The sequence below is a fragment of the Microcebus murinus genome, chromosome 6, assembly GCF_040939455.1.
Source record: "Microcebus murinus isolate Inina chromosome 6, M.murinus_Inina_mat1.0, whole genome shotgun sequence".
NCBI lineage: Eukaryota > Metazoa > Chordata > Mammalia > Primates > Cheirogaleidae > Microcebus > Microcebus murinus.
Window position 1 is genome coordinate 104,782,923 of NC_134109.1, and position 26,454 is coordinate 104,809,376.

The following is a 26,454-nucleotide window of genomic DNA, read 5'->3' on the forward strand; positions in this document are numbered from 1 at the left end:
CAATGATAAATTAAATTATGACTATCCTTACCAATGCTATGGTCCTGTAGGAAGGCGAGGAGGTGCTGGAGTTCCATGAAAGCACAGATGTAAATGTATGATAGTTACCAGCTAAGGGACAAAGGTTGAAGTGAGATACAATCAGTTTATCTAAGACGAGTTTCTGGACGTTGTTCCTCTAGGACAAGGACTACATTTTATTCATCTCTGTAGGCCTATGATCACATTAGCACACCAAGAAGACTGATAAAATAATGTATATATTGGAAAGAGCTGGAGGAACCAGACAGGGAAACCCAGGAAAGGTGAATCAGAAAGAGAAAGACAAAATGATGTGGTGACATGGCTCTAAGCCTGGCACAGCACAGGAATGGAACACTCCTGGACCACAACGGGATTGTCGAACTCTTGATTCAACCCTGGAATTGCCCTTCCACTGAAGGGCAATTTCCTGTGATGTAGGAAAAGAAACCCTCAGTTTCCTCATCGGAAAGTGGAAGGGGATGTCAATATGCTACTTCTATTAAAAAAAAAAAAAAAAGGAAAATGGAAGACGTTGGTTTTCCCACCGAAGGTCTCCCTCCAGGCCAGACGCCCACACTCAGCCCACAGTTTCCGCGTCGGTAGTCTAGGAGACGGGCGCCACTTCCGGCAGAACGGCCACTTCCACTGAGGCCCCGCCCCTTCCCTGCGGACGGGCGCTGATTGGCCTGTTTGAAATGCGCCGCGCGCGAGCTCACCTGGGCTCGCAGCGGCTCAGCCCGGCTTTCCGGAGTGCGGCGCCTGGGCCGCGGAGTGCCTGTTCCCGCGGCTTGTTCCTGCGGCCCGCCGCCTTCGCCAGCCTGCCGGATCGAGTTCGGCGTCCTGCGCGCGCGTCTGGGCAGCGCGGAGCCCGCTACCATGAAGCCAGCGTGAGTACGGGGCCGCCGAGCAGGGAGGGCGGGCGGGGGCCGGGGCGGGGACGGAGGCCGGGGCCGCGGGGCCGAGGGCCGGCGTCTCTCCTCACGCCGTCCGCACCCGGCCCCGGGCCGCCCCGGCCCGCAGAGAGAACCCTGCACGTGAGGCCGCCGGGAAACCCCAGCCGCGCCTCCGCCCCAGCCTGGCCCCTGCGGCCGGGAGGGGTCGGCCTGAAGCCGGGGGGTTTGTGCTGCGTGCGACCTGGTTCCCGTTAACTGGGTTGTCATCTTCCCGACTCCAGGGCAGCTTCCCTTATTCCTGTCTCAGGTTCCCCTTCTCCCTCCCCGGCCTCCCGCGCTCTCCGATTGCATTTTTCAGAGTTATTGCGGGTGAGGAGGCGACTGTGGTCCGGGGTCGTCTCGGGGGGTGGGGTGGGGAGGCCGAGTGTTGTGTTCTGGGGGTTGGGGGCTGGTTAGGTGGTCCGGGTCCCTGGAGAGCCGTGGCACTGGGCAGCACTGCGTGCTCTTCTCGGCCCAGTACCCTGGCCTGGAGGCCGAGACCATCACCTTATATAGGCCAGTTACTTTTGTTGTATTCTTTGGCTGCAGACTACCCCACCCCCATACACAAATGCACACACCCACATTCCTCACTGAGTTGGTGACAGAACATTTTGGGCACAGCATTCCTAGGTAAAGAAGTACTTGTGCAAAGAAAAGGGTTAACTTTACAGTTATTGCCATTTGGGTAATCGTTTGCAAAAGTCAATTTGTTTTATTAAGAGGCCAAAGTCAAAATCTTTATATTAAAAAAAAAATACGTTGAGTTTAAGTAAACCTACCACAATCGTATTTTGCATTTAAGACTAATTTGCTTCTGTCTCACCTGGGAATAGGTTGACAAAAATAATCTACAGTCCAAGCCAATAATTTCACTTAATGTTTAATGCGTCAAATGTTCATCTAGCCTGTAGATGTGAAGAACAAAAGGTTGTATGCTAGAGAAATGATGATTATCAGTCAAAATACCCTGCTTAAGAGAGCAAGAAATTGGCAATTTGAGACCACATTTTGTTTGGGGACAAAGGGTTATAGTTTTGAACATTCATTGGCTGTTTGTTTCTTGAAAGTATAGGCATAAATTTTAATGAAAGGATGGATTCTTCCATGTGTATTTTTGTAGTTTATTTATGTTAATTGATTATTAATCTGTCTTGATAATGACTGTTAACACAATGTTTGTGCTTGTACACATCTGTAAATGTCTTTAAAAATAAGTGTAGGCAATTATTTGCAAATTTTTCAAATTTTTAGTGCTTCTGTAAAATTGTTCAAGAAAATGTGTAAGTTATTTTAAATATAGAACTAATCAAAGAGTAACTTGGTACATTTGGTACCAAAAAGGTATTCTAAACCAAATTTTAATTACTTTTGGATTACACATGCTACAAACACTCTGCTACTAATGCAATTTATTATTATTTATGTTATTTGCAGTATTTTGGAACTGCTAAGGAATAATTTTACAAACCCTGGGAAGGTTGTCTATATAAGTTATAGGTAAGGTTTTTGTGTTAGTGTTGAACTAATTTTTTTTTTTTTTTAAACCTGTGACCAGGAGGGCCAAGACACCCAGGAAACCTGTAGTGAAAAAAGGATCCCAAACGAATCTTAAAGACCCAGTTGGGGTAAGATCTCCCTGTGGATTTATGTGTATATATTCTTTCTCCAGTACTTTCTGTCTTATGTATATGCTTGAAATAGAATGAAGAAGAGATGCTGAAGTGCAAAGAACATTTAAGTGGATTTACTAAATTATGTAAAACTGGTTCTGGCTGTGAAATTTTGGTTTTTCTATAGGATCAGTGAGTCCTGTAAAATGAAGTCTTTGGTTGACTGCATTCCTTCTATAATTATAATTTGAAAAGTTAGATAATTAAAAATCTTCAACTTAATTCATGCTCTCTGTCATGGGGGACATTTTCTGCTCATATAAGCATTCTTTCCTGCCTGTGTACAGTAACTGATGACATGCCTCACCAGGGGAGCCTTCTGGGGACCAAGTTTCATAAAGACTGTGGTATACAATAGCTTAATTCAGTCTAATGCCTACTCATAATTGCAAATACTTCACTAGTTTCTGCCTTGGGAACTTGCTTTTAAAATTGAATGGCAAATAAAAGAGGGGTGCTTTGCTCTGAGGCATTTTAAATCTCATTGCCACTGGAGTCCAGGTCTGACTCAATGCAATCAGGTCCTTTGCATACAGCCAGAATGGGTTTTCCCCTCAAACCTTCCCCTACTCTTTTCTTTTTACTTGTTTGTTACATTAAGCTGGCAAGTTTTATTATAAATTGACATGTAATTCCAAAGAATTCTAACTTTTAAAAATCTCATTGTGTGGTACATTGTTGGCTTTTAGAGATTTTTAGTATTAATACTATAACTTTATTATTTGTATAATATAATCAGTACTTTATGCTATTGCAATATAATAGGGAAGACAAGTTGTGCAATTTGATTGTTTTGTTGTCAAAGTTTAATTTTATGTGTATTTTAAATCTTCTCATGTCTAATATGTCTGTTTGCATTTGTCAATCTCAAGTAGCAGATTTTGGTTTTCATAGCTCTAGCTTTTTCTCTTGAGTTGAGAGACCAAATGTTTGTGGAATGGATGAATGGAAGCAATCAGGCAAAATGTCAATCTTTGTTCTTTACATGCCTTCCTGTTTTTTCAGGTATACTGTAGGGTGCGCCCACTGAGCTTTCCCGATCAAGAGTGTTGCATAGAAGTGATCAATAATACAACTGTTCAGCTTCATACTCCTGAGGGCTACAGGCTCAACCGAAATGGAGACTATAAGGAGGTAATTCCTATTGGAACAAAGTTGTTTTTACTTGGTATATTGTTTCTTCAATGGCTTTTACACTTTTAAATTTAAGAAATTTCATATGTGATCTCACTTTTTTGAATGACTTATTTACTTCACTCTAACCACTATATCTAAAGTGTTTTTAATTTCTGGGATATACAGACACATCTTTGGTACACTGGAGTAGAGGATTGCTTTTAGGGGATAATTTCTTACATTGTGTATATTGTTTCTTAGAGCACATGTTAGGGATAGTTTAATGTGTAATGATATGATTGTGCTAAGCAGTTTTTTATATACACACAGTTTTATATGTGGAGATTAAGATAACTAATAATAGGCATTTATACTTGTATCAACCTCTTATGAAGTGTTTTTATTTTTAGGAAAATATTGAGCAACTGAGTTCAATTCAATTTAGCTAATGTTTCACTAAGCTAGTGGGCTGGAGGATGGAAGGAGATTTAAAAAACTTGAGTAAGACATGTCCTTGCCTTTATGTAGTTTACAACTTACTTAAGAGAATAATCAATAACAAGTAACTCTCATATAGATGAGACAAAGTCAGGTGTGTTAAAGAGGGGAAACGGTGGGAGTGCAGAAGGAAGAGGATGCATTCAGGATGTCATTTCTATGTCTAGCTGCCATTAACTCTTGTACCTCTATTCCAGTGCAATTGCTTTTCAGAAGACCATGAGTAGCCTCTTTGCTGTTAAATTTGATGAATACCTCTTTGTCCTCATTATAGTCTATTTCTCCTTCCTGAAGTACTCTCCTGTCTCCCCTTCCAGCTGTCTCTGTTCTTTTCACTCTTTACTCACTGGCCACCTTTGCTGGCTCTTTCTTTTCCAACCTGGAAATATAGAATTGGGCTATGCCCAGGGCTCTATGCTCTGTCTACACTTTTCACATGGCTTTAAATGTCCATTATATGGTAAAAGCTTTGGAATTTTTATCTCCAGCTTAAACCTTTTCTCAAACTCTAAACTCAAACATCCAACCACTTGTTATCTCTGTTTGGATGTCATATAGGCATCTCAAATTTTACATGTCCAAAAAGGAGTACTTGATTCTTTTCTCTTTAAATCACTTCCTCCCTTCTCAAGTAATGACACCATCATCTGTGTCAGTTACTCAAGCCAGAAACCTGGTGTTTACCTTTTACTTGCCCCACCTCATATCTAGTTTATTAGAAAATCCTATCAGTTCTACTCCAAAGTACGTCTTGAAACTGTCCTTTCATTTCCATTTCCACTGCCACTACCCTATTCTGAGCCCCATTGTTAATCACTGAGATCAGTGCTTCTCCAACTATCTCTAGTGAAGGAATAAATATCTTTTTTATTTTCTATGTATTGCAATTGGTACATTTGTACAGTTTGTGCTAGATGGAACTACCCACATGCATTAGACAACAGAGAACTGGTTTATAATCTGTACAGAGAGATGAGCCATTGAACACTGTTCTGTGACATTGCAGCAATGCCAAATGGCTAAAAAAGTTTCTCAACATTTGAGTAGTCTGGTAATGAACAGTTCTCAGACAGGCATTGGTTTGCTGACTGTGTTTTGAGTAGCATTGACAAGATTGCCAATCCCTAACTGGACTGCCTGCTTCTACTCAGAATCTTCCTCTCTAATCCATTTTCTGCAGAGCTTCCAGAGTGATCTTTTAAAGTATAAATGAGATCTCACCATATTCCTATTTGAAACCTTTTGAGGAATAAAATATTTAAATGGACAAAATCCTGCTTAATCAGCTTCCTATGTCTCCACCCTCATCTTTTAGTATTCATCTAATTCTTTGAGTTCCTTGGATAAGCCGGAGTCCTGCCTGGCAGCCAATGCCTTTGCCTGGAATTCTCTTTCCCTAGGGCTTAGCATGGTTGGCTCCTCATCCTTGGATTTCAGTTTCAATTTCACCTTCTTAGGGTATCCAGACTACCCCATCAGAAATAGCAACCCATCCCTCCTTTCCCTTGCTCTGCATTCTGTGTGCCTCCTTCACAGTACTTAACACAGTCTATTTACTTGTTTATTGTCTGTTTCCTCCATATAATGTAAACTCCTAAGAGATATGTGCCTTATATGTCCTGTTCATCAAACCCTGAATAAATATGGATTGAGCATGAATGAATGGGCTGGGAAGGCTTTATGGAAGAGCAGGTCTTTGAGGATGTAATATAATTTTACTTATTTATTGAAGTAAATTTCAAATATGTATAACGGTTTCAAAGTAGATATAAACAAAAGGTTTGATGGGGATTACAAATTCTTAGTCCTTTTGGCAGAAGGCAGCACTGTTTAATGGAAAGAACAGTGTCCTGGAGAGGGCTTTGATACTCATTAGCTGCATGGGCTTGGACAGGTTCTTCCTTGGCCCCAGTTTTTACTTTGAGAAGAGGGAACCTTTCATGAGGAACTGAAGTCATCTATCTTACCTCTCAGTATTGTCCTGTGTAAATCCTTTTAGTTCCAAGATTCTTGTTCTTTTGTGAACTCTAAAGCTGTTTTATAGGATTGGTATGAGAACTTCCACAATGGTGAGAGTAGCATAGCTGAAGTAGGTGTTCAGTATTTGATAAATTATTTAAACTCTGTTTTCTCATTTATAAAATGAGCATAACTATTAGTACCTACATCAGAGGTCTTAAGAACAAAATGGTTTACTGCATAGACAGTGCCTATCGTCAGCTGTCATTATTATTTTGATTATTGTGTGTTTGAGTATTAATCTATACATGTCTCCTTTTGAGGAATGATACTGCTAATCTTAAAAACATTAAGTGTCATGATACTAATATCTGAGCAGGTAGAATTTAAGGTAAAGACTGTAGAACAGGAAAAAGGACATTTGACAAAGGCTATAATAAATAATAAATAATAAATTCTAATGAATATTCATGCTGCACTAAATAATTTAGCATTGAAATTCAAGAAACAAAAACTACAAGAAATTCAGGAAGTCCTCAGAAATAATTATAATGTCTGCAAGCCAATAAAACTAGCATATTAACAAAAATAGAAATAATAGAACTGTAGCCCCTGGATAGTTAAAATATTTTAATTTACATTTATATATTCCAATCTAATTTTTCAAGGAGTTTGATAGTATTTTTGGTAATATGACTATACCTTATAATAATTGTATTTTGAAAGAAATTTGATAATTGAAGAATTCTTGCTTTCTAAAGGTCACAGTTTAAAATTTATTTCATATAAGAACTCGAGATGAAGGCCGGGCTCGGTGGCTCATGCCTGTAATCCTAGCACTTTGGGAGGCCGAGGCGGGCGGATCGCTCAAGGTCAGGAGTTCGAAACCAGCCTGAGTGAGACCCCGTCTCTACCAAAAATAGAAATAAATTAATTGACCAACTAAAAATATATATACAAAAAATTAGCCGGGCATGGTGGCGCATGCCTGTAGTCCCAGCTACTTGGGAGGCTGAGGCAGTAGGATTGCTGAGCCCAGGAGATTGAGGTTGCTGTGAGCCAGGCTGATGCCACGGCACTCACTCTAGCCTGGGCAACAAAGTGAGACTCTGTCTCAAAAAAAAAAAAAAAGAACTCGAGATGAGAATTCATTTACAGTTCATTTCTGGTTTTAAAATGCAGTACATCAAAACATGTATTATGCTGATATGCCATGTTAAATGACACCTTTATAAAGAAAAAATAGAAAATAGTCAATTATCATATGAAGTAATGCTTGCAGATTTTCACAATTCTATGACTATGAATTGTTATAATACATTTTGATGTTCTTTGTCACTTAATTAAAACAAAATCAGCCTTAGTCTATGAAGCATTAGTGGGCTTAAGGCTTTTCTACATTCTCTTTGGTAGTTGTGACTAAAAATATTTACCAATTTATAAGTCATGTAATTTAGGTATGTCATGACTTTTTAGCGGGTTACTAAGAAACCAGAAGTTCCAATTGTAAAGACCATTCATATTTCTTCATTGCATGTCTAGATCTTAAATGTTCATAGCCTCTCCCCAGTTAGCTCAGTCAGTAGAACATGAGACTCTTAAATGTTCGTAAAGAAACATCTTAAGTTTAAGCAGATGTATTTCTAGCTTAGACATAGTAGAATTCCATTTAAGTGTGTTTTATTTTTTTCTCTCTCCACAGACTCAGTATTCATTTAAACAAGTATTTGGCACTCATACTACCCAGAAAGAGCTCTTTGATGTTGTGGCTAATCCCTTGGTAGATGACCTCATTCATGGCAAAAATGGTATGATTCTTGGAGTTTTATTGGATTTGCCATATTCTCCTCTTTAGATAAAACTTTTTTGATATTTGTATGTTTGGTTTATATTAGGCATTTACGCATATTTAATTTGTTATAGTGATGTTAAACCTGTTTTTTGTAAGCTGGCTAATTTTTAGTATTTTTTAATGCAATGAAATATTACAAGTGGAGGGCTTTTAAGATGTAACTCATTGTGACTTGCTATCCTGTAGGTCTTCTTTTTACATATGGTGTGACGGGGAGTGGTAAAACTCACACAATGACCGGTTCTCCAGGGGAAGGAGGGCTGCTTCCTCGTTGTTTGGACATGATCTTTAACAGTATAGGATCATTTCAAGCTAAGCGATATGTAAGTATAATTGTTTTGTGTTGTGAGTATTTCACTGTGGACACAGGACTAAGATGCCTATGGATACTGTAGTATTAAGGAAGAACCAAAGCATTGGATTCATTTTGAAACCTTAAATATGTTTAAATATTAAATGTTTCTTATTTCTTAAACATGTTTCCTAGTTTTTAGGTCAAATTCTGAAAACCATGGTCTGATTTTTGCTCCCACTTCAGGTTTTTAAATCTAATGATAGGAACAGTATGGATATCCAGTGTGAGGTTGATGCCTTACTAGAACGTCAGAAAAGAGAAGCCCTGCCCATTCCAAAGACCCCCTCTAGCAAGTAAGTAATCACATTTATATGCAATACCAGCCTAGGGACACGGTGTCTTGTGGTTTGCTCAGGCATAGGGAACATTAAGTAGAGAAGTTGGTCTGACAGTTGTGTTTTGTGAGATTAAAGCTGAGGAATGTTCTTCAGTTATTTGCTCAGATGTTTTCTTTGGTTTTGAGTACACTGTGTTTGAATTACTCTTTTGAGAAGGAAGGTGCCACTCTGGGTAAGGAGTGAGTATAAAAGCCTTTGTTGTGCATCCAGGAGGAGATGGAAATACTATTGTCAATTGAGTATGAATAAAGTTGCATTGTTTTTCTACTTGTAATAGTGTATCATGTATGTTATATCTTTTAGTTTCCCCTTGGGATAATTTTTGATATTTACTCACAATGTATAACATGAGACTATTTTGTTTTTTTTTCTTTTAGACGACAAATAGATCCAGAGTTTGCAGATATGATAACTGTACAAGAATTCTGCAAAGCAGAAGAGGTTGATGAAGATAGTGTCTATGGTGTATTTGTCTCTTATATTGAAATATATAATAATTATATATATGATCTATTGGAAGAGGTGCCATTTGATCCCATAAAACCCAAGTAAGTGGTGAAGAGAGCCCCTTCTTAGCTGTTAACCTTGGGGAATGCACTTTGCCTCAGTGAACCTTCGTTTCTTCAGCTATAAATGGGAATAATTCTATGCTTATTTTCAAAATGAAATGTTATGACTTGTATATCAAGTAGTTGGTGCTCAATGAGGGAACAAGTGGGTTAAGGCATCTAAGGAGAATAGTGACCCGAATATTCATCTTAGAGATGACTTTTGAAAACTCTTGGCTCAGAGTTGTGTTTTGACAATGCCCTTAATTATGTTAGGAAGTTTCCCTGTCGATATGCTCCAAAACTACTTATCCAGAACCTGAGACTCAGTGTGGGAAGTTTTGTGGCCTCTTTAACCACCTGTATCTTGGTGATCTCTACAGAATGGAGCCTGAAGCTGTAGTCTTTACAAATAATACAGACATTTCATCATTGATTAACAGGAAGTGACATCTGCATTGCCATTCTGCCAGAATTAAAAGAGTACTTAGATGTCCTTGGGTCTTGCCTTTCCAAAACTGAAGACCAGTCACTGCCTGGCATCACAAAAGATAAATCTACATTTGTGCCAGATTATACTCTAGAATCTTATGTCTAAAATTAGTATCTTGTTTCCGAGTTGATGGTTTTGTTCTTAAACTAAAGTCTTGTCTTTAATGCTATCCTCGTTAGGGCCTCTCAGGATGTAAATAATATGAAGACATTTGTCTTTTTTTTTTTTTTTTTTTTCTTTTTTTGAGACAAGGTCTTACTCGGTCACCTGGGCTAGAGGGCAGTGGTGTCACTGCAACCTTAAACTCCTGGGCTCAAGTGATCCTCTTGCCTCAGCCTCCTGAATAGCTGGGACTATGGGCATGTGCCACCATGCCTGGCTAATTTTTCTATTTTTTTGTAGAGACGGAGTCTCACTCTGGGCTAGTCTTGAACTCCTGGTCTCAAGTAATCATCCCGCCTTGGCCTCCCAAAGTGCTAAGATTACATGCGTGAGCCACCACCGTTCCCTGCTAACATGTGTCTTATGTTTAACTTTATGTGTATGTCCAAAGGAATATTATTGTAGAAACAGCTGGATTCAGAAAACCATTAGACTGAAAATAGGTGTCAGTGTATCCACTTTTATTTACAGGGAAAATTTATGGACTCTGGTTGAGGCCATACTTGATACAAGTATTTCTGTGGTTCTTACTGAGCCACATTTTAATACAGGTATCTTCACTTAGAGTCCTTGAATTTTCATCTATATTGATTGGGAAGACAATTACAAAGTTGCTAAGTGAGCTCAATGTAGAAGTATTCATTCTAGAATTTTATGTGAAGGAAGACTCTATTGCTCTACTTAGCCGTTCTTAAAATAAGGACTTTACAAAGGGTCTTATTTCTGGAGTGACCTGTATTTATTTACCCTTGGAATGTTGGTATTAAGAAAGAACTACTTAGGTTATAGAGAAATACATGGAAGCATAAAGACTTTATGAGACAATTGCTTTTTCTATCAAACTAATTACTTTTTCACTTATTTCAAAGCATTATTTGTCTTGACTCTGGTTTTGTGTGTACCAATTTTTCTAAACTTTTGTGATGTCATTCATTGCTACATTGCTACTAATGTATTTCATGTCTGCCCATTTACCAGGTTTTTGTTTTATTTGTTCTAAATGAGATTATTTTGAAAGGATCTTATCTTGGTTTCATTTAGTTATACAAAGGAAGACTGACAAAAATGACTTGTGTGCCTTGTAACCTTTCTGGGTAACTCCGTGAATGAATATACAAGAGTGCTGCTTTGGCACTAAATTCAGATTTAATCTGTTAGGGTGGCATTAGATCTGCTTTTTTAAGCTGGTTAACTTTTAGTGGTTTTTCATACAATGAAAAATTATTAACAAGTGGAGGATTTTAAGACACAACTCATTGTGACTGTCACATAGTCTGGACTGAACATGTTGCTGTGAGATGGCTGCTATAGAAACCATAACTTCTACTTTATTCCTTTGGTAGGTGGAACAGTTGCAGCACACCCATGAGGAACACAGATTTTGTGTATGTGATTGTGTTGGCTCTTTTCTTAAGGAGAAGGGTGCAGTTATACTAGTGGTTGGCATTCTGTGGCATGTTTGCATGTAGGTGGTTTTCCATTGGTTGGGCTGGCTGCTACTCTAAGCCCTCCTTGCTTCCTGAAAAATCTTCATTGACTATCAGTGATGGTGGCTGGTAAATGTCTCTACCCTCACCATTCACAAGGCCAAACAGGCAGCACGCTTACCCAGCCTTCAACCTACCATATGAACTAAAACTTGTCAGGCCACTTTGAAAGGATTGCCAGTCCTGGTATATACCAAACTCTTTCTGAATTTGTTTTCTGCTATTGCTGAGAAGGTCAGAACCAGTTCTATCTGCTGATCTTTTAAAATTAGGAAAATACTAGACTTTGATGCTTAACCTGTGCATGTGATGTTGCTGTAATACTACTTTGGTCTCTAATTGTTTAGTTAGTGTTGTTTCATGTGCTTTGTTAGAGCAAATTAGAGCAAGCTTTTAAAACAAAATTGATCCCTTTTATCTTGTTATGTAACTAATCTTGACTGTATATAAATCTCACCCAAGTTTAGTATTTCTCTGGAGTCTTACGTAAACTTATTTTCATTATAAGAATGGATGTCCGGTCACCTGGCTTTTTAGTCCTAGTCTTAAGTGAAGGTATTAGTATCAGAATTTTGGAAACTAACCATTTTTTCTTTCCTATAGACCTCCACAATCTAAATTGCTTCGTGAAGATAAGAACCATAACATGTATGTTGCAGGATGTACAGAAGTAGAAGTGAAATCTACTGAGGAGGCTTTTGAAGTTTTCTGGAGAGGTTAGAAACAAAGCTAGAATTAGAAAAATATAAAATGATAAATATAACCCTGATGAGTTGCTACTGTAATTTGATAGCAATCTTTTTTGATTTATTAGAAAGTATGTATAATGAAATGATTGAGTTCAGGTTTGATCAATGATTTCTCTGTTGTCACAGGCCAAAAAAAGAGACGTATTGCAAACACCCATTTGAATCGTGAGTCCAGCCGTTCCCACAGTGTGTTCAACATTAAATTAGTTCAGGCTCCCTTAGATGCAGATGGAGACAATGTCTTACAGGTAAAGTTGTAGTGTGTATTTTCAGGTTCTAACTCAATCCTTAATTTTTGGAATTAGAGTTAAATTATAAGGACATTTTATTGCAGTGAAGATTTCTCTAGAATTAATGTACAGTCAGTTCTCTGTATCTGTGGGTTCTGCATCCATGGATTCAACCAACTAGGATAAAAAATATTCGTAAGAAAATATTACATCTGTACTAAATATGTACAGATTTTTTTCATGTCATTATTCCCTAAATAATACAGCATAACAACTCGTTACATAGCATTTACGTTGTATTAGATATTATAAGTAATCTAGAGATGACTTAAAGTATATGGGAGAATGTGCATTGGTTATATACAAATACCACACCATTTTATATCAGGGACTTGAGCATCTGTGGATTTTGGTATCTGCAGGAGGTCCTGGAATCAGTCCCCCATGGATACTGAGGGTGATGACATGCAGGTGATGACATTTGAAAAATTTTTTTCTTCCATTAAATAGTGTAGTTTTGGGAATTTGGCTATTCACTCTTGGAACCTGGAATTTTGCTATGAAAAGAGTTTACAAATCTTTAAAAATTTCTTCAATAGAGGAGATAAGAAGAACATGTGATTTATTGTTTTATCTCTGATGACTCAATTTTGTATGTGGAAGTTTGGTTAATGGTTTTAATGTGTTGGCAATTCACTTTCCAACATAGGTACAGTTCAGGAGATAGAGCTGTACCTACCAGGCCAGTAGGGCTGTCCCTCAGCTGATCGCTATTTATAACTGAGTCTGTCATGGCTTATGTCAATTAGTAACAGCATTTGTGCCCGGAGTATACATAATTTAATAACTTTAAGATACAAAAGTATAATTGTATTCAAACCATATAAAATTGTGGCATTATGGAGGTTTATCGGTAGCAAGAGATGGGTGGTAGTGAAGATCACCAGGATTTGAATTCTGATTCCTGTATTTATTAGCCATACGACTTAACTATAATAGAACTTCCTTAAAGGTTATGAGAATTAAAGGAGGCAGTGCACATAAAGTTCTTAGTTCAGTGCTTGGCTTATAGTCAGCACTCAATAAATGTTCACTAGAAAATAATTATGTCAGCTTTCCATATACACTTGATTTCCTTTGAATCACATCTGCTACAATATCAGGTACCTCTTGACTTTTATTTCTTTTTATAAAAATTAGACTAGTATGAAATTACTAGGTTATTGTAAGATTATAAAATATTATAGAAAAATTTAGGATAGCCCTGATCTAGGCTCTCTCTATTCAGCTAATATTTGTTGAGTTTCTACTGAATGCTAGGCACTATGCATTATGCTGGAGATAACATAATCAAAAGGTAGATAGATCCCCTATTCTCAGGGAGCTTACAGTCTGATGTAGAAGGAAGACTAGACAATAGACAAGTAATATAGTTAGTGTTATGAGTATATAGATATGTCTTTTGTTTTATTTTTGATGAATATATTGATCACACTCTTGTAGCAAACTCTCCCCAAAAACATGTATCCTTTGCCCCTCCTGTGCATTTTATATTGTGCAGATATATTCAGTAAGACTTAATAACTCATTGCTTTGACTCTACTTATAAAACATTGTAAACCAATTATAACTCATTGGGATTATTGGCTTTGTGATCTTTTCTTTAGGAAAAAGAGCAAATCACTATAAGCCAGTTGTCCTTGGTAGATCTTGCTGGAAGTGAAAGAACTAACCGGACCAGAGCAGAAGGGAACAGATTACGTGAAGCTGGTGAGTAAAGCATAGCACTTATTTATTGTTACAGCTTTCAGAAACTTCTATTGCCAGTTTTTTATCTACTTATCCATGGGTGGTTTAAACATAATTGTCTTCAGTTAGTTAATTTAGAGTTTACATTAATGGTCAATGCTATTTCTTTAGTTAGGCTGGTTTGTTATCTGTTACAAAACACTAATTTCTTGAACTGGTGGCCTAGAGTGATCCTCCTGCCTCAGCCTTCCAAAGTGCTGGGATTTCAGGTGAGCCACCATGCCTAGCCTAAAACACTGATTTAAAAATGAGGAAGATTGACAAAAATAAATATAAAATATAAGTTATATTTATATTGAAAGAGTCTGTTACATGTGTTGTTAGTATTGTAAGTCAGTATTGGATCTTTGAAATTGGGTCTTTGATTTAATAGTTATTCTAACATTCATAGTTGTAAAAATCGGCTTTTGGAGATGGGAAAAATCTGAATGCAAAAGCTAGTTGAAGGGAAATCTACGTGTGTGTGTGTGTGTGTGTGTGTTTAATCTTTCATTTAGTATAGCCATGCAAGTTGTATTTTATATTAATAACCATTTGCTGAGTACTTACTACTGTGTGCCAAGAATTGAACACAGATATGAAGGATGAAGCCCTGCTGGAGAGAGCCCTGCTTAGTATAAGAGATCAGTAGATAACTAGACTGTTTGAGTGGAGTATGATGGAAGTGAGTTCTGTGAGAGTGCAGGGTAGGGCTTTCTAATCAAGTCTGGGGGTGTAGAGGGGTGACACATAGTGAGCCGTATGGAGAAGGATAGGATTAAAGGCAACATCCCTGCTGGAGGAAACAGCTGCTTCTAAATAGAGCAAGTCCTGAGAGAATATGGCTGACTCAAAGTAGCTGAAGTGGAGGATGTAGGTTGGTGAACTGTGAGAACTGAAGTAGGAAAGTGAGGCAAGGTCATGAAGACCATTGTCTGTCATATTAAGAAGTTTGAATTTTATCTTGAAGGAATAATGATGGCTACCAATTATTAAGGTTCAAGTGTGTGTCATAGTATCTACTAGGTATTGGCTTGGTTTTTGATTCTGACTTCTCAGGATTGTATCATACCCTCATTTTTCAGATGAGGAAATGGGTTGGGAGAGGTTAAGTAATTTTCCCATGGCTGGAGCCTAGGTTCAAACCCAGGTTGGTTGGACTCTCAAAACTTTTATCTTTCTACTATGTTTTACACCCTCCTCCTTAAAGTTAAAGAAGGGTTAGTCTTTGAGAAAGAATATTTTGCCGGTGTAGAGAATTAATTTACCAGGGGTAAGCCTGGAGATATGAAAGAATAGTTAGGACCCTTTGGCAAGCAATTCAGATAAGCATTCATGTGACCTGGAGATGACGGTCAGACAAAAGGAAGAGCTAGTTAGGAAGTAGGTCCACCAGGATATGGAGAATAAAGAGCAGTCTGAGTAGCAGGTAGGGGTGGCTAATGAGGCTTGTGTTTGATATGTTCAGTTTATACAAGTAGACTTGCCTATGACTGAATGCAGAGGTACATGGATTTGGAATGAGAGAGATTTGACTTAAGGTTTCTAGTATTAGTTTTTGCCAATAGAGACAGGAGTGAAGCAATGGGGGAGATATGATTATTCCTGGAGAATAGAGAGGAATAAGAGAGCCTTAAGGAACAAGTCCTTGAGATTTAAGGAGTTTGGGAAGGAGAGAGAGGTGGTAGCTAAAAGGGACTTGAGGGAATATGAGATGATTAAAAAACACATACCCATTATATATGTATATAGAATATAGTGAAGACTTGAGTTTACTTATGGTCTGAAGAGATGAAGAAGTTGCAGTCCAGAGGTACAAAATGGGGCCTATTAGCCCTGGCTTTAGCCTGGGCTGAAAGACTCTTGCTACTTGTCTGAATCACTTGAGTCTTCTAAGTGTGGACTGTGTCTATGCTGTCTACCATTGTATCCCCAGTGCCTGTTATCAGGTGTTAATAAATATCAACGCAATGATTATTGGTGGAGCAAGATCCCAGAAGGGCAGGGGAATTTGGAATCCAGATCACAAGAGGAAGGATTAACCTTGATGGGATAAGAGTTTTAGCTGGATTGGGAAGAAAGTAAAAAACTTAGGTTTCTGATGCTTTGGGGAAAAGATATAAAGGACTGCTAGGGTTAATATGGGTAAGGACCATGTATGACAAGAGTGAGGAAGAAGCAAAAGAGATTGTGGTTGGGACAGATGACAGGTGTCAGGTTTTCAGAGGTGAAGTACTTCTGAGGGGAAATGTTTGGGGTTTCGGCATGATCGTGTAGCTACAATGGAGAGAGAAAGATTTACTGGAGTTGAGGACATGGGGGTCCTCTGACCACAGCATGTGAGAGTGATTGTCCTCATAATACCCAAATGACCCACGGGCTGGCATGTAGGAGGAACTAGGAAAATGTTGCTAGCCTCCCTGTGCTCACCACCCTTATGGAATGCTGGGCTTTAGGACATAAGTAGCTTTTACACTAAAAGGCTACAGGGCTGCAGGGGGAAGCACAATCCTTCTGTGAGATCAAGGTTTAGGTTGCAGGGTTTCGTGCCCTTGATGTAGGGTGAAGCCTATGGCCCCTGCCCACTGTGATATTTCTGAATGTAAACACAGAGGATTACAAAGGAAACCAATTATGTGTTTTTAAAAGTATTCTTAAATTTGTCATACAGTAATTTATGTGCTTTATTAATGCCTTAAATAAAAACCCAGCAGCAAGTCTAATAACTAATAATTTCAAAGTAATGATGAACATGAATGTCTTGATCAATAGACTGTAATATGCTATTAAAATATCTGCAATTTCTATTGATAAAAATCACAGGTTCTACTATAATACTACTGTATTTTTGGCCTATGTTAGTAATTGAAGGAACCGCTTGTTTCTAGTTAGAGGTCTGTACAAACATGTATTTATTGCCCATTGAAGTATGTAGACTCCCTGAAATGTATCCCCGGACAACATAGACCCTGGGCTAAGAACCCCTGGCCATTAGGGAAAGAAATGAATGAATGGATCATTCTGTGAGAGGTTTGAAGATGTAGGTAAATTTGTTAACAAGAATATGAGTTCTTGAGAGCACAGTGGGAAAAGAAAGAATATCAGGATTTTGGGTCAAGGAAGAGAAATCATGAATCATGGAATATTATGGAGGTACACATGAGTTCTGTATTTTGGGAGGTGTATCTTTGGGAGGCCAAGGATGAAAGAACGATGAAGTTGGCTGACCTTAGTCAAGGTTCCACAATGAACACATTCTTATGTACTTTTGGGGTCTAATTAGATGAGATCTGCATTCTTAGAGGCTTGGTTAACGTCAGACTTGCCTTGGCTCAGAAATTCAAATAAAAATACTCAGAGTTAACAGCGATACCGCCTAAGAAATCTTTGTTGAGATATACAGGGATTAGAGTAAGTTAGTTCCTAAGACACTTGACTGCTATTAATAGAAACAGTAGGAGCTCCTCTGGGTGCTGCAGGGATTTCAGACTCTTAATGGAGCCAACTAAAAGCCCGAAATGGCCATGGTTTAGACAAAACACGTTAATATGATATTAAACATCTGTATCTAAAATACTCTTTCACAGAATTTAGGATTTGGAAGAAACCTTATGGGTCATTAAGTATAATGTTACATTCTGTGGAAAATCCTTTTGATCCTTCAAGGATGGCTGTTTAACCTTTCCAGAAATGCTGCTGTTGAAAGAAAGCCTGGGCCAAGATTAAATTTAGCCGTGAAAATTTGTTATAATTTCATCTAATGGTTATATGAAGTTGAGATTTTATAGGCAGACATCACGCTTTAGTTACTATATTGTTGTTCTCATATTTTCTGTGTGTATTTTTCTGTCAGGTAACATTAATCAGTCATTAATGACACTGCGAACATGTATGGATGTCCTGAGAGAGAACCAAATGTATGGAACTAACAAGGTAAAAACAGTAGCCTTTTTAAATCATTTTTATAGTTTTGTTTGTGTGTAATTTTTGCCTTATGCATTTATTTGGATTTCCATGTATTTATAGATGGTTCCCTATCGAGATTCAAAGTTAACCCATCTGTTCAAGAACTACTTTGACGGGGAAGGCAAAGTGCGTATGATTGTGTGTGTAAATCCAAAGGCTGAGGATTATGAAGAAAGCTTGGTAATTTTAATTTATTTATCCTATAAATTTTAATTTATTTATCCTATAAAGTCTTGAGTTTCTGTAAGGAAAGCAACTTTTTGGATTTGAGGAAAGACACTTGGAACATTTTATAAATTGACACAAAATCATTGTATACAGAAGTAGACTAATAACCAGGCTATCATTGCTTCACTTAGTAATTTCTGAAGGACTTAGATATCCTTATTTTTTAAAAACTCCATTTGTTTTGTATTTTAGCAAGTCATGAGATTTGCAGAAGTAACCCAAGAAGTTGAAGTAGCAAGACCAGTAGACAAGGCAATATGTGGTTTAACACCTGGGAGGCGATATAGAAACCAGGCTCGAGGTCCAGTTGGAGATGGTATGATTTACTGTTACATCATTTCCCTACTGGTCTATCTCTCTTAAAAAAAAAATCTGTTTCATACAAGAGAACTGTTTACATACCTTTTCCTCAAGAAGCAAGTTCAAAAAAATATGAACCAAAATATGGATGAGATTTCTTTTGTTGTATACTACAACTCTCATTTTGAAGGAAATAAAATGTCAACTCAAGAAATCCCATGGTTAAATAAACTGAAGCTCTAATCACATTGTTAAAGTTGTTTAAATAAGCTCTTTCTCTCCTGTCTAACTTTTTATAATTTTTATAATTTCAATACAGAACCATTGGTTACCGACATGGTTTTACAGAGTTTTCCACCTTTGCCATCGTGTGAAATTTTGGATATCAATGATGAGCATACACTTCCAAAGCTGATTGAAGCCTTAGAAAAACGACATCAGCTACGACAAATGATGATTGATGAGTTTAATAAGCAATGTAAGGGCAAAATTATTTGCAGTCATTTTAACTTCTGAAATTGAAAGTATTTGCAATGAATTTGAGTTCCAAGGTAGGATGTATTTTTAAGGGAGAGTTATCTTTATACTTTGAAGTACTCAAGACATTGTTTAATTAGAATGACAGAATTTTTCTCAGCTCTTTTTTTTATACCAGGAAAATCAAAAAAGGAAGCATTGTGTTCCTTCCCTCTTATTTCTTCCTTTAATAATAGTGATGAACATGAAGGAATATTTCTTAGTTTCCCTGTCTACAAAATGGGGGTTGTAATTATTTCTACCTCAGGGGGTATTATGAAGATAAATGAGATAATGTATGAAAATCCTGTAGAACAGTGAATAGACTGGTACATAGTAAGTGAATGTATCCCAGTGAATGTATCTATTATTTTTATCATTGGTTCACTTTGTTCTTCACCATAAAGTTGTGAGATAAAGAGGTATTTAAATTTCCATATTAAAATGAAATTTACCGGCTGGGCGAGGTGGTGGCTCACACCTGTAATCCTAGCACTCTGGGAGGCTGAGGCGGGAGGATCGATCAAGGTCAGGAGTTTGAAACCAGCCTGAATGAGAGCGAGACCCTGTCTTTACTAAAAATGGCAAGAAATTAATTGACCAACTAAAAATATATATAGAAAAAATTAGCCAGGCATGGTGGCCCATGCCTGTAGCCCCAGCTACTTGGGAGGCTGAGGCAGCAGCATTGCTTGGACCTAGGAGTTTGAGGTTGCTGTGAGCTAGGTTAACACCACGGAACTCTAGTCTGGGCAATAGAATGAGACTCTGACTCAAAAAAAAAATGAAATTTGCTTAGGAAAATTAAGTAACTTGCCTAAGTCATAACTAATAAGTGGTATACCAGGGATTTCAGCAAATCCTAAATCTAGTGTTATATTTTTGCTTTTGTTGATATGAAGCAAATTATTTACCTCTAAGAGTTGGGAAGAGATGCTCTAGTGTAAAATGAAAAACTTGAGTGTCTTTTTAGTATTAAATAGAGAGCTTCTATGAGTATAGTATCTCTTGTAGGTTTGAGAGTCAAACTCCTAATTTCCCTCCAGACTTGTTTTCTCACTATAAACTGATTCTCAGAGATTTGCTGTAGCTACATTTTATTTATTCTTTTTAAAAATTTATTATATTTTTGAATAGCTGTCTTTTATCTAGTGTCTGCTAATAGGAGTTGCTTTCATTGGTTATTTTGGAATTGGAGTAAAATTTGACCTGCATGCTTTTGTTTCAGCTAATGCTTTTAAAGCTTTGTTACAAGGATTTGACAGTGCTGTTTTAAGTAAAGAAAACTACATTCAAGGAAAACTAAATGAAAAAGAAAAGTTGATCTCAGGACAGAAATTGGAAATAGAACGACTGGAAAAGAAAAACAAAACTTTAGAATATAAGGTGTGTACATAATGAATGTATATGCTGGCCATTTAGCACTGATCTCTGAGTGAGTTGTTCTGCTCCATGGGCCTGTAACCGCTGCTTATTAAGAGTTCTTGGTGGGGCCTGTGGAGGAGGTAAAAAAAAAAACGAGTTCTCACTTTGTTATTAGTACTAATCTTCATCCCACCTCAAAGAGGAGGAAATGTGAGTGAAAAGCATAAAAGGGATAATATATTCTTTAATTTTATGAGAGTTTAGTGGTTGAAAAAATATTCTCTGGCCCAAGCAAGGGAGCTTTCTAGAGGATTTTCTAGGGTTTAGCTTTGGTTATAGCTTGCTTTTGATTATAGCTTGCTATTTTGATTATATTTATTAGAAATATTTCCTCAGGGGGGGCAGGGAAAAGAGAGAAAGAAAAAAATATTTGCTCAGTATACGTTCTCTTCAATAATCACATGAAAGAAATGATTAAATGAGATAGACGTAACAGATACTCGGTAAATCTTAATTGGATCCATATTTGGTTTACAAATTGTAAACAAAAACAAACTGAGGATTAAACTCTTCCTTTGAGGTAGAAGGAAATACTGTTTTGTTGGGGACTACTGCTGCAGCACTGTATAATATGTTCTCTTATTTACAGAGGATTGTTTAGAGGTTTGGCAGGGTATACATTCATTCTAAAGAGAAGCTAGTCTCAACCAACACTTTTGTTTATTCTAAAAAATAAAAAAATTATGTTTCAGGCCTTAATTTTAAGAGAAAGTAATTTTTCACAGGAAGTTAGTTACAACTTTGTCTCTGGGTTAGGAACTTATTTAACAGGTTTCTATTTCTGGGAATGGAAGTGGGAATTCAGATGAAATTTTAGAGGAAAAATATTCTTTTTCCGTGACTTTTATTTCCACAGATAAGCTTAGATAAGCAAATTAAGAAAGATTGTTTTATAGCTACATGAAATATTTACATGCCAAGTAGTGAACATAATGGTCTACCTTCCCAGATCGAGATTTTAGAGAAAACAACCACTATCTATGAAGAAGATAAACGCAATCTGCAACAGGAACTTGAAACCCAGAATCAGAAACTTCAGCGACAATTTTCTGACAAACGCAGATTAGAAGCCAGGTTGCAAGGCATGGTAACAGAAACAACAATGAAATGGGAGAAAGAATGCGTGAGTGTCATTCTTGTAGTGCGTCTCAGAGTTGGGTGATTTACTTCATGTTGTAGTTAGGTTAAATATTTTAAATTACTGTATTTGTGGTAGGTTTTTGGTGGTGGTAGTTAACCCTCAGGAAGAACTGGAAAACTCATTGTTAGGAAATAAAGTGACTGGGTAGTCTGGTGTACTTGTTTGCTATGACTGAGTTAGAATATAAATTGCCATTGATAATCTGTAGGAGCGTAGAGTGGCAGCCAAACAACTAGAGATGCAGAATAAACTCTGGGTCAAAGATGAAAAACTGAAACAACTGAAGGCTATTGTTACTGAACCCAAAACGGAAAAGCCAGAGAGACCCTCTCGGGAGCGAGATCGAGAAAAAGTTACTCAAAGATCTGTTTCTCCATCGCCAGTTCCTGTAAGTTATTCACAGTTGTGCATTCATTTCATACTAGAGGAAATTTGTTCAGATTAGATGACTGTTTCTATGATAATCAGTTTTTTGTTTTATATTACTTATTATATTTCTGAAATTTCTCTTTAAGAATATTTTTTCCTGAGATACTTTACTTGAAAAAAATTTTTTTTAATTTAGTATAAATACAAATTTAGCATAAAAATTTAGTAATTTAGTACAAATAATTATTTATAATGTTAAATCTTGATGTGCTAAAATTATAAAACAGTAATGAATTGTTTCTGTCAGTTTTTCAGTCTTGCTCATTAATTTCTCTCAATTTTTCTAGCTTTCTAGTAACTATATTGCTCAGATTTCCAACGGCCAGCAACTCATGAGCCAGCCACAGCTACATAGGCGCTCTAACTCTTGCAGCAGCATTTCTGTAGCTTCCTGTATTTCGGAATGGGAGCAGAAAATTCCTTCGTACAACACACCTCTCAATGTCACATCTATTGCAAGGCGTAGGCAGCAGGAGCCAGGACAAAGTAAAACTTGTATCGTGTCAGACAGAAGGCGAGGGATGTACTGGACTGAAGGCAGGGAGGTGGTTCCTACATTCAGAAATGAGATAGAAATAGAAGAGGATCCTTGCTGCAGGGTTAGTGCCAGTATTATTTTAAAGCATTGTAGCAGTAGATTTTATCTTCTTTGTTTTTTATAACTTGGTTCCGAAAATTCAATGGAAAGATAGGTGGGCTCCAATATGTATAAATAAGGTCTAACTTTTCTGTAAGTTAATTTGAAAGATGGACTCATTCTGAAATTGAGGTCTCGCTCTTCATCTGAAAAAGCCTAAAAGCATCTGGCAATAAGCGATGCCTGTGTGTTCAATGAACACGGGTCAATTTGGCATAGCCCAGAGTAGTCTGTGCTTTTCAGTTGGATAAACTAGTGAACTGTGCACAAAATTGGTGAACCTTAGTACCTTGGCACACACTTTCCATTTTTTTTTTTTTATTTTGGTTCCCCTTCCCCATGTTAGATTTTTTTGCTGCTGCTTTTGAACCCTAGTTTTTAAAATTTTCTCAAACATTTATTTTGAAAAATTTTATACCCAAAGAGGAGATCAAAGAATGGTATGGTAATATCTTTTCCCTGACTTAGATTTATCAATTGTTACTTTATGTAGATACGTAAACATTTTTCCCCTTGAACCTTGTGGAAAGTAAGTCATAGACTTCCCAACACTTCATCCCCAAGAATAAGGACATCGTCCTACATAACTGCAATCTTTATCACACCTAAGAAAGTTAACATTAATTGAATAAATATCCTCTACTGGGACAATATCCAGTTGTCCCACTAATGGCTCTTTCTTTTGCAATCCATGGTACTATCAAAATGTAATGCATTGCATGTGGCAACTATGTCTCTTTAACCTCTTTTAACCCCCACCCCAACACATTTTTTTATTTTTATGACATTGACTGTTTTGAAGAGTCCAGGTCAGTTGTTTTCAAACTACTGAAGATTTTCATTTCCAATAAATCACTTTTATTTTTGAGGATTTATCTCAGTTTATAAGGGCTTTGCCTCATTCAGAGGTATTTAAATTCACTTTAATATTTTTCTTCTTAAGGATTAAGGTAAAGTTTCTTTTGAATCTAAATAAATGAACCAAGTTAATATTGTGGTTTTTATACTTAGTAAAATTAACATAGCTCTTTTAGAATTTTTCTTCTAAATAATTAATCTTACAGTAAATATTTGCTTTAGATTTTCTTGTATAATTTAGGGTATAGATGAATGTTCATGTAGGTGGCCCAAATTCCTGATTATTAAGGGATGGTGATGCATCCCAAAGTATGTACCAAGGCAACATGATTCTAGAGTCTCCTAAGTTCTTTACTTTGTAGATTTTGCCTTAAACCTTTTTAGGGAGCAAATTATGGTGAATGGTCTTTCTGATCAACTCTAGTCAATCATCTTATTTCTTGAAAGTTTATAGACTGAAAACCATTCAAGGCCTGCTTGTGCCTTGCCAACAGTAATGTATCTAATTTGGCTATGAGATATTTAAGAGGATTTACTAGAGATATTTTTTTTCCGAACTTCTTACTTGAAATCAAAATCTCTTTAGAAGTGCAGCAGAAAAGTTACCATAAGGTTAGTATCTATGTATCTAAGTTTGTTGGTCAAAAATTATGTCAGGTGGACTGAATTTATATTTCAGTAAGGAAAAAAACTTTAAATATTTATTTCATAAATGCTAGTAGATTGTACAGACTCATCTTTCTGAAGCTTGTTTTATCAAGCTTTGGATTTGTATTTATTGCTAAATGTGTTGAAGGAAACTCTCACTTTTGCTAAAGGATAGATGATAAAGGCCAGACTTTCCTTCTTGTTCAACGTCAATTAAACCATTTTAAAAATGGAAAGTTTGCTGCTTGTTTTGAGGGTCAGCATCCTTAGTGGCAAACTGCATTGCCTAGATAGGGAGAATGATTTGGTTCCTCAGGTTTACATTTTGAAATTGGGATCTTTATATTTGATCAGTGTTGAAGGATTTGGCCTGTGACATGCTTTTTTTCATTTGCTTTCAGTTTTATACACACGGGAGATGTTTACAAAATGCCAACGATAACACATTGCTTCAAACAATTATGACATGTATATGAAATATTTTTTCTTAGGCTTACTATGCTAAATTTCACTTTCCAATTTACATGACATTTGACTGGAAGTGACTAGTTTTTTTTATTGTATAATAGAGATTGATTTGACACTATATTCTTTATTTGATTCTTAGAACCTTTATAAATGTTTGCTAAAAAATTTGTTGGCATATTTTAGCCATTGTTGTATTTGAACTTTTAATGAAGGTCTCTTTTGAGATTTAAAAATCTTATAGTAAAAGGACTCAGAAGTACTTTACATTTCTTTAAGTCATTTTCTACATAGAGTTCTTATACCTTATGTTCTGTGGCATTTTGTACTATATAGCTTCATCAGCTTTTATTAATTTTTGATCTCTTTGTATAAGGAGTGTTTTCTCTTTTGTTTAGAGGCCTAGACATGTTTAAGGCTCTTACTGAAGCTTTTAACAGAGTTGTGGACTTAATAGATTACCTCATAATATCAGACATAAATACTGATTTTTGATCAAGAATGTAAAATGCATTATTTGTAGTGAACCGTCCCTTAAGCAGGAAAGTCTAGCAGCATTACCAGAATTTCTCCTTTCATTCTTTGTTCAAAGGGAAGATCCCAGGTAGAACTTATAATATACAAGCTAGTGTTAAAGATGTTTGTTGGTTTTGTTTTTAAATATGAAGAGAATGTTTAAATTATTTGAAGAACTATTTAGCTTTGAAATGGATTGTTTTGATACTATCATCAAGTAACGTAGCCAAACCTGCTGCACTTCTAATAATACCCTTAAATTAATTCTGGGTTATGCTTGTTTCTCAATTCCTCTTTCAACCTGATCAGAACGTACCACCAATTCGTCTCCGACACAGACGATCACGCTCTGCGGGAGACAGATGGGTAGATCATAAGCCTGCCTCTAACGTGCAAACTGAAACAGTCATGCAGCCACATGTCCCTCATGCCATCACAGTATCTGTTGCAAATGAAAAGGCACTAGCTAAGTGTGAGAAGTACATGCTGACCCACCAGGAACTAGCCTCCGATGGGGAGATTGAAACTAAACTAATTAAGGTAAAAACTAATTTGCAAGGAGAAAAAAATATATTAAAAAATCAACTAAATAAAAAACCATTTGCCCTGCTACTTTGATGACAAACATGCAGTGTCAACTGGAACATCAGTGGGTATTTAATGTAATCTTTTTGTTAGCAGAAAATTAATGTAACTGCTTAGGTGTGAATCTGCTAAAGGGGAACTAAATCAGCTTAAATAGGCATAGAGTCTTGGGTTACTTAGAACTCCAGATCCATAATGTACTTTACTGTATATTTAGTTTTAACCACTACTTAAAAAGTAAGCCTAAACAAAGAACTACCACCTTTGTTCTCTGTCACTTCAAGATAAAAAGTCTACATTAAAATTTGGCCTATCAAAATCATTCAGTATTGGGCTATCTAAAACCCTTTCCCAGAAAGATGACTTGCCTGCCTGTAGAATAATTTTCCTTTAATCATAGAGTCAATGAATAATTGGGAAATAAAAGATAAAATCTTTTCATTTCAAATTTAATTTAGGGGATAGTTCTTATTATAATTATAGCTACAGATAAGACTGTACTATCTTTTGAACATTAGGGAATGCTCAGAGAAGAA

General features: G+C 36.8%; 1 protein-coding gene across 5 annotated transcripts in view; it reads left to right on the forward strand.

Moving 5' to 3' along the window:
- The first annotated feature begins 712 nt into the window (after positions 1 to 712).
- The window catches only part of KIF23 (kinesin family member 23), a 28,601-nt gene continuing 2,859 nt past the window's right edge, over positions 713 to 26,454 (forward strand). Inside the window, exons 1-20 of one of the 5 annotated variants that reach the window (XM_012768337.3) lie at positions 714 to 911; positions 2,515 to 2,584; positions 3,635 to 3,763; positions 7,905 to 8,010; positions 8,241 to 8,377; positions 8,593 to 8,702; positions 9,125 to 9,295; positions 11,294 to 11,335; positions 12,041 to 12,153; positions 12,313 to 12,434; positions 14,084 to 14,186; positions 18,058 to 18,137; positions 18,231 to 18,350; positions 18,591 to 18,714; positions 19,018 to 19,176; positions 20,443 to 20,600; positions 21,589 to 21,762; positions 21,989 to 22,168; positions 22,497 to 22,808; positions 25,643 to 25,873. In XM_012768337.3, coding sequence (XP_012623791.1) covers positions 901 to 911; positions 2,515 to 2,584; positions 3,635 to 3,763; positions 7,905 to 8,010; positions 8,241 to 8,377; positions 8,593 to 8,702; positions 9,125 to 9,295; positions 11,294 to 11,335; positions 12,041 to 12,153; positions 12,313 to 12,434; positions 14,084 to 14,186; positions 18,058 to 18,137; positions 18,231 to 18,350; positions 18,591 to 18,714; positions 19,018 to 19,176; positions 20,443 to 20,600; positions 21,589 to 21,762; positions 21,989 to 22,168; positions 22,497 to 22,808; positions 25,643 to 25,873 — 2,652 coding nt within the window. In that variant the 5' untranslated portion in view covers positions 714 to 900. Of the gene's footprint in view, positions 912 to 2,514; positions 2,585 to 3,634; positions 3,764 to 7,904; positions 8,011 to 8,240; positions 8,378 to 8,592; positions 8,703 to 9,124; positions 9,296 to 11,293; positions 11,336 to 12,040; positions 12,154 to 12,312; positions 12,435 to 14,083; positions 14,187 to 18,057; positions 18,138 to 18,230; positions 18,351 to 18,590; positions 18,715 to 19,017; positions 19,177 to 20,442; positions 20,601 to 21,588; positions 21,763 to 21,988; positions 22,169 to 22,496; positions 22,809 to 25,642; positions 25,874 to 26,454 lie in introns of all 5 variants that reach the window. The other 4 variants (XM_012768339.3, XM_076004514.1, XM_012768338.3 and 1 more) reach the window with 4 other exon arrangements.